Below are 15,193 nucleotides of genomic sequence, written 5' to 3' on the forward strand. Positions count from 1 at the left end.
GAAGGCTGTCAAGGTGAGATCGGACAATATGGCAGCAGTTTATTACCTAAACAAACAGGGTGGAACAAGATCAAATACACTTCTTCAGGAGGTGGCAAGGATTTTCTGTTGGGCAGAAACCAGGTTACCCAGATTATCTGCTGTCCACATAAAGGGAATCCAGAATATCATAGCAGACCGCTTGAGCAGAGATCTTACGGTTCCCGGAGAATGGGCTCTGAATCAGGAAATTTTTCTTCAACTTGTGGATCTCTGTTGTCTTCCAGAGATAGATCTGATGGCCAAGAGAGCCAATTGCAAACTGGACAAGTTCTGTTCCCTTTATCCGGCAGATGATCCCTTTCTAGTGGATGCCATGACAGTGACATGGAACTTCAACTTATAATACATCATTTTTCATGATACTCAGGATATTGATGAAGATCAGACTGGACCAGGCCTCTGCAATAGCAATCATTCCATTCTGGCCCAAGAGAGCCTAGTTCTCCCAGCCAATTTAATGAGCAAGGGAACTTATTGGAATAACCCCCCCCCCCCCCCCCCCCCCCCGCCAAGCAGAACCTGGTGTCTCGGGGGCATGCAGCTCTGCTACATCCTCAAAGCATTCAATCTAACAGCACGGAGGTTGATCGGTCCTTACTGAAAGCCAGAGGGTTTTCAGACCGTATATTGGAAATGCTTTCTCACTCTAGGAGTGAGGCGACCAATAAGACTTATGCCAGAATGAGAAGAATTTTTCTTAATTGGTGTTCTGCTAAGAAGATCAACCCTTCTTCACCTTCTGTTACATCAATCTTGGAATTTCTACAGGACGGTTTTGACAAAGGTCTTTCTCCTAACTCTAAAAAGGTACAACTAGCGGCTTTGTCAGCAGTCTTTCACATGTGCCTTACTCAGGAGCCAGTTGTCAGATCATTTATGAAGGCAATTTCCAGAATCCATCCTAGAGTTATTAAACCTTCTTTTTCTTGCGATTTGGTGTTGGTTCTTCATCAGTTTTGTCTTCAACCTTTTGAGCCTTTCTTAGCAGTGGTGACCGCTAGTAAAAAGACTAATTTGAGAGTGAGGAATTTCAAGTCCACTTCTAGCAGAGTGAGCGAGCTTCAAGCTCTAGCTTTTACGGAACCTTATACCACTTTTTTACCTGGAAAGGTTCTCTTATGGTTTCTCCCATCTTTTTTACCTAAAGTTTCTTTTACAAATAATAACCAGGTCATCTCCCTTCCGCAATAATCTCCGGATTCTGACGTAGAAGACAAGATGCTGTTTAATCTAGATTTGGTGAGATGCCTAAAATCTATCTTGAGAGAACAAAACTATTTTGTAAAATTGAAAATCTTCTAATTCTTCATCATGGACCAAAGAAGGGTCTCAAGGCTTCAAAACCTACGATTTCTCGTTGGATCTGTGAGTGCATTAATCTTTGGTACTCCTCTAAAGGACTTATTGCTCCTGATTTTTCTAGAGCACACTCCACAAGATCCGTTTCAACTTCTTGGGCCGAAAGCAATTCTGTTCCTCTAGAACACATCTGTCAATCTGCAACATGGAGTTCTCTTTTAACTTTTTTAAAGCATAACAGAGTTGATTCTTTTTTGTCTAGCAAGACTCTATGCGCTAAGACTGTGTTAAATTCTGCATGGCAGGAGAGCCCCCCTAGAGGTTATACTAAATCCCCATATTGTGCTGCTGAGGGACGACAAGGAAGACTACATTTTTTTTGTTAATTTGTTTTCCCTTAGTCTCCTCGGCAGCACAAGCTTCCCTCCCTTATACTTACCTTTTATTTTGTACTTGATAATTTACTCAGTGTACTCTGTGTGTGGGGAGTATTTATAGGCAATAGGGGAGGTGCCTATGTACCATTTTAGTTTTTTTCATTCAAAAATCCTAGTCCTTTTTAGCTCACAGGGGCGGAGACACACCCCATATTGTGCTGCTGAGGAGACTAAGGGATAACAAATTTACAAAAAAATGTAGTCTTGCTTTATACAAGGTAAACACTACAGAATTCCGAGTGCGGCCAGAATGAATCATTCGGCGCAAGGACTGCCCACATATTGCCATTCCCATAGATGGCATTGTATTACATGTGCATTTCGACAAAAGAATGAGCAAGATCAATCTTTCGGGAGTTCAGGAATTCCACAGAATGCCCGCCACAGAAATTTCATAGTGTTCAATGTACAGTGGAATCTCATTGCCAGCAATAAGACTCAAAGCGGAATTCCACTTGGAAATTCTGTAATGTGAACCTAGCCTTACAGCTCACAGTAGATACTGGTTATGTGTTTATATCAGCATGTTGAGCTATAGACAAATATTATTTAGGCTGGGTCCACATATATATAGTATTTAAGTCACTATTTTGGTCAGTATTTTTAGCCTAAACTAAATTAAAGCAGAAATCATCTACATGAACATCTCAATTCTTCAAGCAGAAAATAATCCTCGTAAGGACCTTCTACTGACATCAATGGGACTTTGATTCCACCAGGATTCCAGATAGATTTTGAGGCAAAATCCATGTGGAAATTCTGTTGGAATCTTCCTCAAACTTCCTTAAACAGAGAATTTCAGCTTTTGTTCATGATTTTCTTAGTTATTTCCTCAGAGCAAAATTCCTTGCTGAATTCCCAAGGCAGGGTTTATAGTGAGGATTTTTTCAGCTGGAGATTTCAAGGGTGCCCATCACTGACTTCTATGCAGAATTCTGCTCGGAAATTCCTCAGTATGTACCCTATCTGAGTGTGTATAAGTCCTAAGTGCCGATTCACACCAAGGAATTTCTGTGCAGGGACATTCCAGTGCAGCAGTCTCCCCATTGTCTTCAATGGGATTGTGCTGCACAGTACACACTGATAAATTTCCGATGTGGTAATTAAAATTCCGAACTCTGACCAAAGAATGACTAAGTTAATTCTTTTGGCTGAACCTGCACAGAAATGCATTGCCCTCAATAGAGACAGTGCATGTCTGAGTGGTCCTAGCGTCGATTGATTCTGGCGGTACCTGCTGTGCATGGAATGTCCGTCCGGAATATTTCTATATAGTGGGCAATATACCATAGTGTGAATGGGCCCTAAGTGTTCAGAAAATAAAATGTAGTGTTTGCAACTCTGCATTGGATTTGGAGAGACACAGCTAGTACACTTTGTAGATATTGTTGCAACAATACCGCCCAGCATACCAGTTGCAGCTCTCCACTTCTGATGTAAGAATTCCAATATATCCATACTTTAAAGGGGTTTTCCAGGATTGCCAAAAATCCCCAACTTATACTGAGCCCCCTGGTCGCTCATGCTACAGAGTGCGAAAGAGCCACAGTGACATCTATATACATCATGCAAGAGACAGCTGGAACCAATCATTGGTCTCATGGGTTACATGCAACTAATGACATCACCAGGGCACTGCTAGTAGTGAGGCAGGAGCAGTGGTGCTGCTGGACCTCATTCAGAGGGGAGGGTATAGGGGAGAGCAGATTGTTGTAATGCTATTTGATGCAATAACTATCAATATGAGGTCTATGCCCAAATTTATCACCAGCTAAAGAAACTGAATGTCCGCCTTTATTTTTAGGGTCATTTTTAGGTCCAAAACCATGTGCTGATTCATTTTTATAATATAACTAAGAGTTGGAGCTTAGTTTTTCTTATAAGGAGCTTTAAATGCTTCACTTCAGACAGCCATAGTGACAAGGTCAAATTCTGACTGCTTGCAGCCTCCTCTAGGGGAAGCTGAGAAGCTTACTGTTTACTACTTTTTTTTGTGGAGCACAGAATTTTATTGTTTAACTTTATGGCAGTGTTCTCCAAATGGTGGACCTCCCAGATGTTGCAAAACTCCAACTCCCAGCATGCCCCGACAGCTGTTAGCATGCTGAACAGGGCATGCTGAAATTCTGTGGTTTTGTAGTTTTTTACTTTTACATGATTAACCGTACGGGATTAATAATGTTATATTTTAATAGTTTGGACAATAATGCATGCGGTGATACCTAATATGTTTATTTTTATTGTGTTCACATGTTTTAATATGGAAATGGGAAAAGGGGGGTGATTTGAACTCTTAATATGGAAGGGGTTAATGTGTGTGTTTTTGAAACCTTTATTAAAAATTATTATTTTTTTTTTACACTTTATTGGTCCCTTAGGAGACTTTTAGGCGGAATCAGTAGATTCCTCATGCAGATCAATGAAGTTCCATAGAACTTTATTGATCTGTGTGCTCTGCAATCATTTGGTAGTGCCTGGTGCAGCCAGGCTCTATCAAATGAAGTGCCATAGACAGCAGAGGAATAGAGGTAAGCCCTCCGGCTACCTCTATAGTGGATCACCCCCATTAGCGTGCTGCGGGAGGGGGGGGGTCTATCTACCCTACTAGATCAACAGGGATGGTTTTAAAGCTCCCTTTAGATGTCACTGTCAGCTTTGACAGCGGCGATCTAAAGGTTTAATAGCCGGCTGCAGTGATCTCTGCATGCCGGCTATTAGCTGCAGACCCCAGCCACTGAAAACAGCTGGGGGTCACTGGGTATGGAGCGAGCTTGAGTCATGAGCCCACTCCATACACCATGAGCGGCACCATGACGGACTAGGTCCGTCATGGGTCGCAAAAGTGCTGCCATGGTCCAATGGACCTAGCGGGACCCATTGTAGGGCCATCCCTGATACTGAATGTTTTGCAACATCTGAAGGTCTGTAGTTTGAAGAACACTGCTCTATGACTATGCATAAGTTTAAGTACTTTGTTATCAGTAAAAAGAACAATGATAAAAGTCACATTTTGAGTTTTATGGACAGTTCAGGATCAAAAAAAGTTCCGTAAACCATTTTTTCTAGACAAGCTTTACTCCTGTGTGACACATTTTTCACCTTGAGGATTAACTTATGTTACCTGCAGACACAAAGAAGATGCCAGCACTTAGTATGATATTGTGTCGAGTTTTGTAGAACTCGCTGGCAGCAATGCACAGTCCTCCCATGAAGAGTAGGATCACACTGAGGATAGGGAATATACTGGAAGCCCTCACAGCCCCTGTAGAAAGAAAATGACAGTAATATATAGAATAAGTCTGATGAAAAACAATGTGTCATTACAAATGATATATTAAATATATAAATGATATTGCAAATGAACGGGATGTCCAGCGCAGATGAAGGAACAAATTCTTTATTGCAGAAAAGCTTCAGTACAGAGAGGACATGACAAAGTGACGCGTTTTGGTCCTATCAGCGGACCTTAGTCATACAAGGTAGCAGTGTATGTGCAGATCTTAAATAGGGTACTCATTTCCCAGCCAACCAATCACATGACGGTGGCAATGGGATCCACTTCGCTGTGTGTAGGCGATATCAAAGACTCGGGTACAGGTGTGAGTCGCCGACATGGAGTGAAGAAATGGGGTAACAGTAAGAAATACATGCATAATCAAAACAAATAGAAGAAATGAAAAAATGTATATCAATACTATAAAAACATGTGGACCAGAAGAAGGGGGGAATATGCAAATAATATCATCATATTCATCATTAAGAGTAGACAGGAAAAATAAAAAATTCAATGCGTGAAATAGATATGGGAGAGCTAGAAAAGTCGCTCTGTAGTCCGAACTGGCATGTTAATAAGGGACATACCCTCAAAATGTGATTAAGTTAATATACAAAATATAAAGCCATGTCAGTATAGCTGACTACGAGGGAATGTGCCACCACCTAACCTATCTGACGCAGAAACATACATATAAGGACAAAGCATGTGTGATGTAATGTTGAATACCATTGAGACCATATGTAGAATCGATATGGAGACCAGTAATTAATAATGATAATGTATAAATATTTCTAAAGAATTTTTGCAAATACAAGTCACCACAAAGACCCCACATGAGGCCTTATAAATAAAGGCCTCTATATGCGGGGGGGGGGGGGGGGGGAGGGGGAAAAAAGGGGAGGAGACGAAACTGGTGTGAATAACACCATATGAAGGAACAGGAGGACCAAAATTGTAAATGAATATTAAGAAGAGGGGGACGGGATAAGATAGAAAGCAAGGGTACACCACATTGGGTATATGGATCAGACACGTGAAAGGTATAAGCCTCATTAGCTAATAGTGAAGAATGGTGTCCATCCTTTTGTTGAGACCCCGTGGAGTGCGGCTATCCAGCTTCAAAATCCAATAGACCTCCCGGTCCAGGAGTTTGAGTTTGGTATCACCACCTCTAATAGGTGGTGTAACCCGTTCCAACCCTTGTAACATGAGGGAAGATGTATTCCCAGCATGTACCTCTGCTATGTGTCTAGATACCATGGATATATGTCTTGTATTAAAGTAAGGTATATCTGAAATGTGTTTCTGGATGCGAACCTTGAGAGGGGTGGTAGTGCACCCCACATATAATAATTTTAAATTTTTCCTGTCTGCTCTTAATGATGAATATGATGATTTTATTTGCATATTCCCCCCTTCTTCTGGTCCACATGTTTTTATAGTATTGATATACAATTTTTCATTTCTTCTATTTGTTTTGATTATGTATGTATCTCTTACTGTTACCCCATTTCTTCGCTCCATGTCGGCGACTCCCACCTGTACCCAAGTCTTTGATATCGCCTACACACAGCGAAATGGGAGGAGTGCATCCTGTTGCCACCGTCACGTGATTGGTTGGCCGGGAAATGAGTATCCTATTTAAGATCTAAACATACACTGCTACCTTGTATGACTAAGGTCCGCTGTTAGGACCAAAACGAGTCACTTTGTCATGTCCTCTCTGTACTAAAGCTTCTATGCAATAAAGAATTTGTTCCTTCATCTGCGCTGGACATCCTGTTCGTTTGCACTATCGTGTCACTTGGCGTTGCCCACGCCAGTCCTGGCGCTACGGGCTTAAGGAGTGAGCTGGACTTTCTTCTATTTGGTTTCCACATATAAATTATATAAACCATTTCTTTTAGCAATTTTCGGTGATTTTTATCTTTACATTTTTTTCCACACGGCTGTCTATGTAGCTTTTTGGCCACAAAGCCTAATAATAATGTGGTATCCCGGTACAGGACCTGGTCCTGTCCCTGTCTAAAGTCCCCTCAGCCAGAGTCCCTTCAATCCCATAGGGCTCTCCTGCAGGGCTTACCCCTGGTCGCCTCATATAAATTGTGTATTATTTAATGTATATACATTTATAGGTATTATAAATGTATAGGACCTTAGCAGGTCATGTGACTATAATTATGGTTGTACTATTGTTCAAGGACCTTCCAGGGTCATGTGATGTACCCAAAGTTCACTGGGTTCAGGAATTACAGGTTTGCTGACCAATGAGCTTAGTCCAGCCCCTTATTATATAAAGGGCTGTAGCCACTAAATTCCCTCTCTGGTTCCTGCACTACCAAGCAAGCACAAATATCTCAGCAGAAATCACAATCCATCTAGGCCAAAGCCTGAAAGAACCTGCAGCCACTAAACCGTGAGTTACAAAGCTCAATCTATCAAATCCTGTGTGACTACTACCAGCTAGAATATTATAATAAGTAGCACAGTGGCCTGCATCAAAGCTCATTGCTTCAAAGTCCCAGCAAAACCTGTGAGGAACCTGCATTCCGATTACCTCTTAAGAGACTGTTATGTATAGAGACTGTTGTATAAAATCTTCAAGTAAAGTTCTTAAGTTTATTCATAAAGTCTGCTGTGGACATTCCGTTATTTTCCCTGCCGTTTTTAGGACGGTTGGGTTTGGAGGTAGGACCATTAACACTAAGGAAACCTCACCCTGGCGTCACGACATCTAAGGGTTAATACCACCAGACCCTGCACTTACATCACCCCAACACCCTAGACACCACAACTCTCCTGGTTCACCACAATAAGCTGGCATTTCCTGTTGTGCAGAGATCACTTCTCAGCAGTCTCATTATTATCATCACACATAGGATTATGATAGGGGACAACTGTATACAGATAACACATGATCTGCCATTCACAACAGGTGATGTTCACACCTCACTTACTCCCTTCCTGCACACTGACTTCTGCAAAGGTCACAGAACATGCCTAGAACACTCTCCCATAGAAGTCAATCAGCTCCAGACTACAGGCCCCTGTGGTCTATGTGGTTGCAGTAGGGCTTATTTCCAACTCTTGTTCAAAGCAGCTCAGGCAAGATGGCTGCCCCCATAATATGGTACAGAAAAATAATAATAATTGTACTTTGTGTTCTTTCTATGCCTAAACAGAGTAAAGGTACCTGTCTCATTTTCTAGTCTCCAGTCCTGATGCTTCCACATAACTTCCACATTTGGCTTGAGTCCTACACCTAAACCCCTTCAATAGCTGTCAGCCTTATGAGCTTGTTTAGCTTATAGCTATTTCTTTGTCCTCCCCACACATATAAATGCTCTGTTTGGCTGAGCATTCCTGTGTTTTTGTGTGGGAGAGAGTAATAAACTGCTATTAAGGTGCCCTTACACCCTAAACTTAAGTTGGCTGAACCAGCTGGGTATGCCCTATTCTCTAAGGTGTATGGCGGCAAATGAACTCTCAACCAATAGATGATGTAGAGGGAGAGAAGAGTCAGGTGTGATGGATTTTTGCCACCCAACCATACTGTTCTTGAAGGGATAATCCAGCACCACAACTGTCTGGCTGACGCTAAAACCTCCACATAGAATATGCATAAATGTTTAGACGTGCCAAACGTTCATGTGTATGGGAAAGTCAGGATAGATGACCATTCAGTTATTGACCGTTCAGTTATTCAGATATTGAAAGTATCTGGTCAGCTTTAGATACCTCTAGTAGTGGTATTTCTCCATTAAGAACAATAGTATTGGGCACTAAAGGGATTTTGTCACCTCCATAAAAATCATAAAGTAAATAGATTAAAAGATGCTGATTCTGAATCTATAGTTTCTATTTTTCTTCTTGTATTCCCTTGCTGTAAGCCCATACACATAGGAGTCTATTACTGGGTTAACACTATGGAATTTCGGAGAGTAATTCCGCTTGGAACCTCTGAGGCAGCTGCCTATGGGATTCTACTCTATAATGAAGGATACATAATTTCCACGCTAATATTTCTCTGCTTAACCCCTTAACCACTTAGGGACCCAGGGTGTACAGGTATGCCTTCACTCCCTGGTAATTAACCCCTTAAGGATTCAGCATTTTTCCGTTTTTGCACTTTAGTTTTTTCCTCCTTACCTTTAAAAAATCATAACCCTTCCAATTTTGCACCTAAAAATCCATATTATTGCTTATTTTTTGCGCCACCATTTCTTCTTTGTAATGACATCAGTGATTTTACCCAAAAATCTACGGTGAAACGGAAAAGAAAATCATTGTGTGACAAAATTTTGTAAATTTTGGGGGCTTTCGTTTCTACGCAGTACATATTTCAGTAAAAATGACATCTTATCTTTATTCTTTGAGTCCATACAACTCAAATGATACCCTACTTATATAAGTTTGATTTTGTTGTACTTCTGGAAAAAATCATAACTACATGCAGGAAAATGTATACGTTTACAATTGTCATTTTCTGACCCCTATGACTTTTTTATTTTTCCAAATACGGGGTCGTTTTTTTTCGCTGTGATCTGAAGTTTTTAGCAGTACCATTTTTGTATTAATGAGACATTTTAATCGCTTTTTATTCATTTTGTGACCAAAAATACGCTATTTTGGACTTTGGAATTTTTTTGCGCACACGCCATTGACCATGCGGTTTAATTAACAATATATTTTTATAATTTGAACATTTCTGCACGCAGTGATACCAAATATGTTTATTTTTGTTTTTATTTACACAGTTTTTTTTTATGGGAAAAGAGGGGTGATTAAAACTTTTATTAGGGAAGGGGTTAAATGATCTTTATTCACTTTTTTTCCCCCACTTTTTTTTTGCAGTGTTATAGCCCCCTCTAGTGGCTATAAAACTGCATGCACTGATCTCTTACATTGATCAATGGTTTCTCATAGGAAACATTGATCAATGATTCTGCCGCTTGATTGCTCATGCTTGGATCTCAGGCACTGAGCAGTCATTTGGCGATTAGACACCAGGAGGCAGGTAAGGGGACCCTCCTCGTGTCTTACAACTGTCGGGATGTCGCAATTTCACAGTGACGATCCCGAACAGCCCCCTGAGCTAACCGGCAACGTTTTACTTTCACTTTAGATGCGGCGTTCAACTTTGAATGCCGCGTTTAAAGGGTTAATAGCGCGCGGCACCGCGATCAGTGCCGTGCACTATTAGGGGCCGTTGCTAGGTGCCGGGCCCGACCCACTATGGCCCCGAGTAATAAAATGGGAGCGGACTCAGGACGTTCAGGTACACCCTGAGTCCTTAAGGGGTTAAGGGCCCAGGGCGTACCTGTACACCCATGGGAATTTTGGTCTCAGCTGCACGCCGGGCAGGGACCAGACCGGGATGACTGCTGATATCTATCAGCAGGCATCCTGTGCAAATGCTGAGAGGGGTCCCGAGTCCCCCCCCATGTCGGCGCAAATCGCCAGTAAATTCACACCAGCGATTTGCGGCAATTCCTGGTCATACGGGACTCCGGTGACCCGTAAAATAAGGGGGATCGGGGTTGTCCCCCTGAAGGGATAGAAGCAGAAGCGACGACCAATGGCAGAACTGGGGCGGGGGGGGGGGGGATGGGGATCAATGTTCAGTTCCCCTGACCGACGGTGAACGGCGCAGAATGTCCACTTACCATAGGCGGCAGCGGAGGCGACGATCGGCGGCGATGATCAGTGGGTGGCGATGACGGCTGGCTACCTGGTGCGGCGTGCTGCAGACTACGGAAGCCGGTGAGTTGCCTAGCAACATCTGGAGGGCTACAGTTTGGAGACCACTATACAGTGATCTCTAAATTGTAACCCTCCAGATGTTGCAAAACTACAACTCTCAGCATGCCCAGACAGCTGTTTGCTGTGTGGACCTGCTGGGATTTGTAGTTTTGCAACAGCTGGAGGGCTACAGTTTGGAGATCATTGTGCAGTGATCTCTATACTGTGGCCCTCTAGATCTTGCAAAACTACAACTCCCAGCATGCCCACACAGCAGTTTGCTGTCTGTGCATGCTGGGATTTGTAGTTTTGCAACATCTGGAGGGCCTCAGTTTGGAGATACTGTGTGGTGGTTTCTAAACTGTGGCCCTCTGAGTTAGATACCAGAACTTAACTGAAGGTTTCCCAACCAGTGTTCCTCCAGCTGTTGCAAAAGTACAACTCCCAGCAAGCACGGTCTGTAAGTGCATGTTGGGAGTTGTAGTTTTGCACATGGGGGGAAAAATTAGCCGCAGCTCAAACTTGAAGCAGGAAACTCACTGTAAACCCGCCCGTGTGAATGTACAGGGTAAATTCACACGGGCAGGTTTACAGTGAGTTTCCTGCTTCAAGTTTGAGCTGCGGCTAATTTTTCCCCCCATGTGAATGTACCCTAAAAACACTACACTACACTACTCAAACACATAATAAAGGGTAAACACATATACATCCCCTTACACTCTCCCTCCAATAAAAATGAAAAACCTATTGTACGGCAGTGTTTCCAAAACAGAGCCTCCAGCTGTTGCAAAACAACAACTCCCAGCATTTCTGGACAGCCACTGACTGTCCAGGCATGCTGGGAGTTTAGCAACAGCTGGAGGCACCCTGTTTGGGACTCACTGGCGTAGAATACCCCTATGTCCACCCCTATGCATTCCCTAATTTAGTCCTCAATGCGCATGGTGCTCTCTCACTTCGGAGCCCTGTCGTATTTCAAGGAAACAGTTTAGTGCCACATATGGGGTATCTCCGTACTCGGGAGAAATTGCACTACAAATTTTGGGGGGCTTTTTCTCCTTTTACCCCTTATGAAAAGGGGTTGAGGTCTACACCAGCCTGTTAGTGTAAAAAAATAAAATGTTTTACACTAACATGCTTGTGTTGCCCCATACTTAAAGGGGTACTCCAGAGCTAAGACATCTTATCCCCTATCCAAAGGATAGGGGATAAGATGCCTGATCGCGGGGGTCCCACCGCTGGGGACCCCCGTGATCTTGCATGCAGCACACTGTTAGAATCAGTCCCTGGAGCATGTTCGCTGTCACGCCCCCTCCCATAGGCTTGCATTGACGGGGCAGAGCGTGACATCACACGGTGGCGGGGCCGTGACGTCACAATGCTCCGGCCCCCGTGATCGCCAGTAATCAGACCCGGAGTGAACATGCTCCGGGGACTGATTGTAACGGGGTGCTGCGTGCAAGATCATGGGGGTCCCCAGCGGCGGGACCCCCGCGATCAGGCATCTTATCCCCTATCCTTTGGATAGGGGATAAGATGTCTTAGCGCCGGAGGACCCCTTTAAAGTAGACATATTGTATATGTGAATCAATATATAATTTATTTGGGATGTCCATATTCATGATAAGAAGGAAAAAAAAATTAAAATAATTCATAAAATTTGGGAATTTTTCTACAAGCAATGATGCAAGTATCGACAAAATTTTACCACTAACATAAAGTAGAATATTTCACGAAAAAACAATCTCGGAATCAGAATGAAAGGTAAAAGCATTCCAGAGTTATTAATGCTTAACGTGACAGTGGTCAGATGTGCAAAAAATGTCCGAGTCCTTAAGGTGAAAATGGGCTGGGTCCTTAAGGGGTTGAGTACCCAGGCCATTTTGACCTTAAAGGGGTACTCTGGCGCTAAGACATCTTATCCCCTATCCAAAGGATAGGGATTAAGATGCCTGATCGCGGGGGTCCCGCCGCTGGGGACCCCCCATGATCTTCCACGCCGCACCCCGTTAGAATCAGCCCCCGGAGCATACTCGCTCAGGGTCTGATTACTGGCGATCACAGGAACGGAGAATAGTGACGTCACGGCTCCGCCCCTGTGTGATGTCACGCTCCGCCCCCTCAATGCAAGCCTATGGAAGGCGGCGTGACAGCTCCGGGGACTGATTGTAACTGGGGTGCTGCGTACAAGATCACGGGGTCCCCAGTGGCGGGACCCCCGGGATCAGGCATCTTATCCCCTTGGATAGGGGATAAGATGTCTTAGTGCCGGAGTACCCCTTTAATGACCAGGCTAATTTTATTTCAGCGTTTTCGTTTTTTTTCTCCTCACCTTCTAAAACCAATAACTCTTTTATATTTCCATCTACAGACCCATATAAGGGCTTGTTTTTTGCATGACCAATTGTAATTTGTAATGACACCTCTCATTTTATCATAAAATGTACGGCGAACCCCCCAAATTTTTTTTTTTAGGGAGAAAATTTAAATGAAAACCACAATTTTGATAATTTTTGAGGGTTTTGTTTTCACACCGTACACTTTATGGTAAAAATCACATGTGTTCTTTATTCTGTGGGTCAATATGATTAAAATGATACCCATGGCAACATACTTTTCTATTACTGTACCACTTAAAAAATTATCTCAAACTTTTTGTACAAAATCAGTATGTTTAAAATTGCCCTATTTTGACCACCTATAACTTTTTCATTTCTCTGTATAAGGGGGCGGTATGAGGACTAATTTTTTGCATTGTGATCTGTACTTTTTATCGATACCACATTTGTACATATGAAACTTTTAAATCGCTTTTTATACATTTTTATTGCAATAAAATGTGACAAAAAAAGCAGCAATTTTGGACTTAAAACATTTTTTTTTACATTTAAGCCGTTCACTGTACGGGATCATTAACATTACATTTTGATAGTTAAGACATTTATGCACGCGGCGATATCAAATATGTTTCTAAAAAAAAATTTGTTGGTTTTTGGGGGTAAAATAGCAGAAAGATACAATTTCGATTTTTATTGGGGGAGGGGATTTTTACTTTTAAAAATGTTTCACTTTTTTTTTTTTTACATTTTTTATGTTCCAATAGGGGACTATCTATAGCAATCACTTGATTGCTAATACTGTTCAGCGCTATGCATAGGGCATAGAACTAATCAGTGTTATCGGGGATCTTCTGCTCTGGTCTGCTCAATCTCAGACGAGAGCAGAAGATCCCAGGAGATGGCCGGCGGCAAATGAGGGGACCTCCAGATGCCATTTTAGATGATCGGATCACCGTGGCAGTGCCGCAGGCAATCCGATCATCTATTTAAATGTGCACATTGCATCAGATGCCATGATCTGTATTGATCACAGCATCTGAGGGGTTAATGTTGGACATCAGCGCGATCAATGATGTCCGCCATTACTGGCACCTCCCCGGCAGCTGGGACCTGCAGTGCATGATGCGAGAACTGCTCCGATGCGGTACAGGACACATAAATGTACGACCTGGTGCGCAAAGGACCGTCCCACCAGGAAGTACACTTACGTCCGTGGTCGTTATTCCTTCAGCAGAATACCATGGAATACATTGCTATCTATGAGGACCAGCATTGTCTGCATAATTGGCGTGATTCAGTCGGCTCTGGCAAAGCTCAGAATCAGAAATATTCCAGCCAGAGAATCAGCCTAAGTTGTCCTCTCCATTACATTTTTGAACTACATAGTCCTCTGTCTGTGCCCACTAGTCTGTGTAGAGCAGGGTGAGTAGTTCTGCAGGACCGGCCCTTGAGAGCAAATCTTGGGTGAGTTCCTGCACTTTTTTCCCAGGACTCCCAGGCTAAAATTTGCAGGTTCAGCCAGAGTATGGGCAATAGACGTCTCAGAATATAACTGAGCATAGGGGTTATGGCCATTGTCAACACATCTTTGTCTTTGACTGTCTTCGGTCTCATAGAAAGCGAATGAAGCAATGGCAATGCATGCATGATGTTACTCCTTGGGCAAGGGGCCCCTGTTCTTGTGATCAGTGGGGCCCCCACAGATCAAATGCTTATGTTTATCTTGTGGATAGTGGAAAAAGTTTTTTCTTTTCTTGGGATAATCCCTTTTAGCCTCTTTTGTTCCTTACTATGTTATACTACATAAAACCAATACACTACCTAAAACCAATACAGTCTGCAAATTCTAGTACAGACTGTACAAGATCTTAGAAGTCTTGCAGAATAATAACTTTTATAGATAAAATTGAGGGCAACAAGTACTGTATCTGTGAGGTTGGAATGGTCAGTCCCTTTTGGGGTACAGGTGCAGTAGGGCTATAGAAATCTATTATGAAAATTACTATATCATGATTAGTAGAATCTCTTGCAGTAGAAGAAGAGTTAATCTCAGGTTT

The 15,193-nt window shown here is 42.7% G+C and overlaps 1 protein-coding gene across 1 annotated transcript in view; it reads right to left on the minus strand.

The window, feature by feature from the left end:
* Positions 1-15,193, minus strand: part of CACNG2 (calcium voltage-gated channel auxiliary subunit gamma 2) — a 153,759-nt gene that overhangs the window by 13,909 nt on the left and 124,657 nt on the right. Inside the window, exon 3 of the mRNA XM_056524083.1 lies at positions 4,900-5,040. Coding sequence (XP_056380058.1) covers positions 4,900-5,040 — 141 coding nt within the window. The remainder of the gene's footprint in view (positions 1-4,899; positions 5,041-15,193) is intronic.

This window comes from Hyla sarda, chromosome 6 (genome assembly GCF_029499605.1).
Source record: "Hyla sarda isolate aHylSar1 chromosome 6, aHylSar1.hap1, whole genome shotgun sequence".
NCBI classification, from domain to species: Eukaryota; Metazoa; Chordata; class Amphibia; order Anura; family Hylidae; genus Hyla; species Hyla sarda.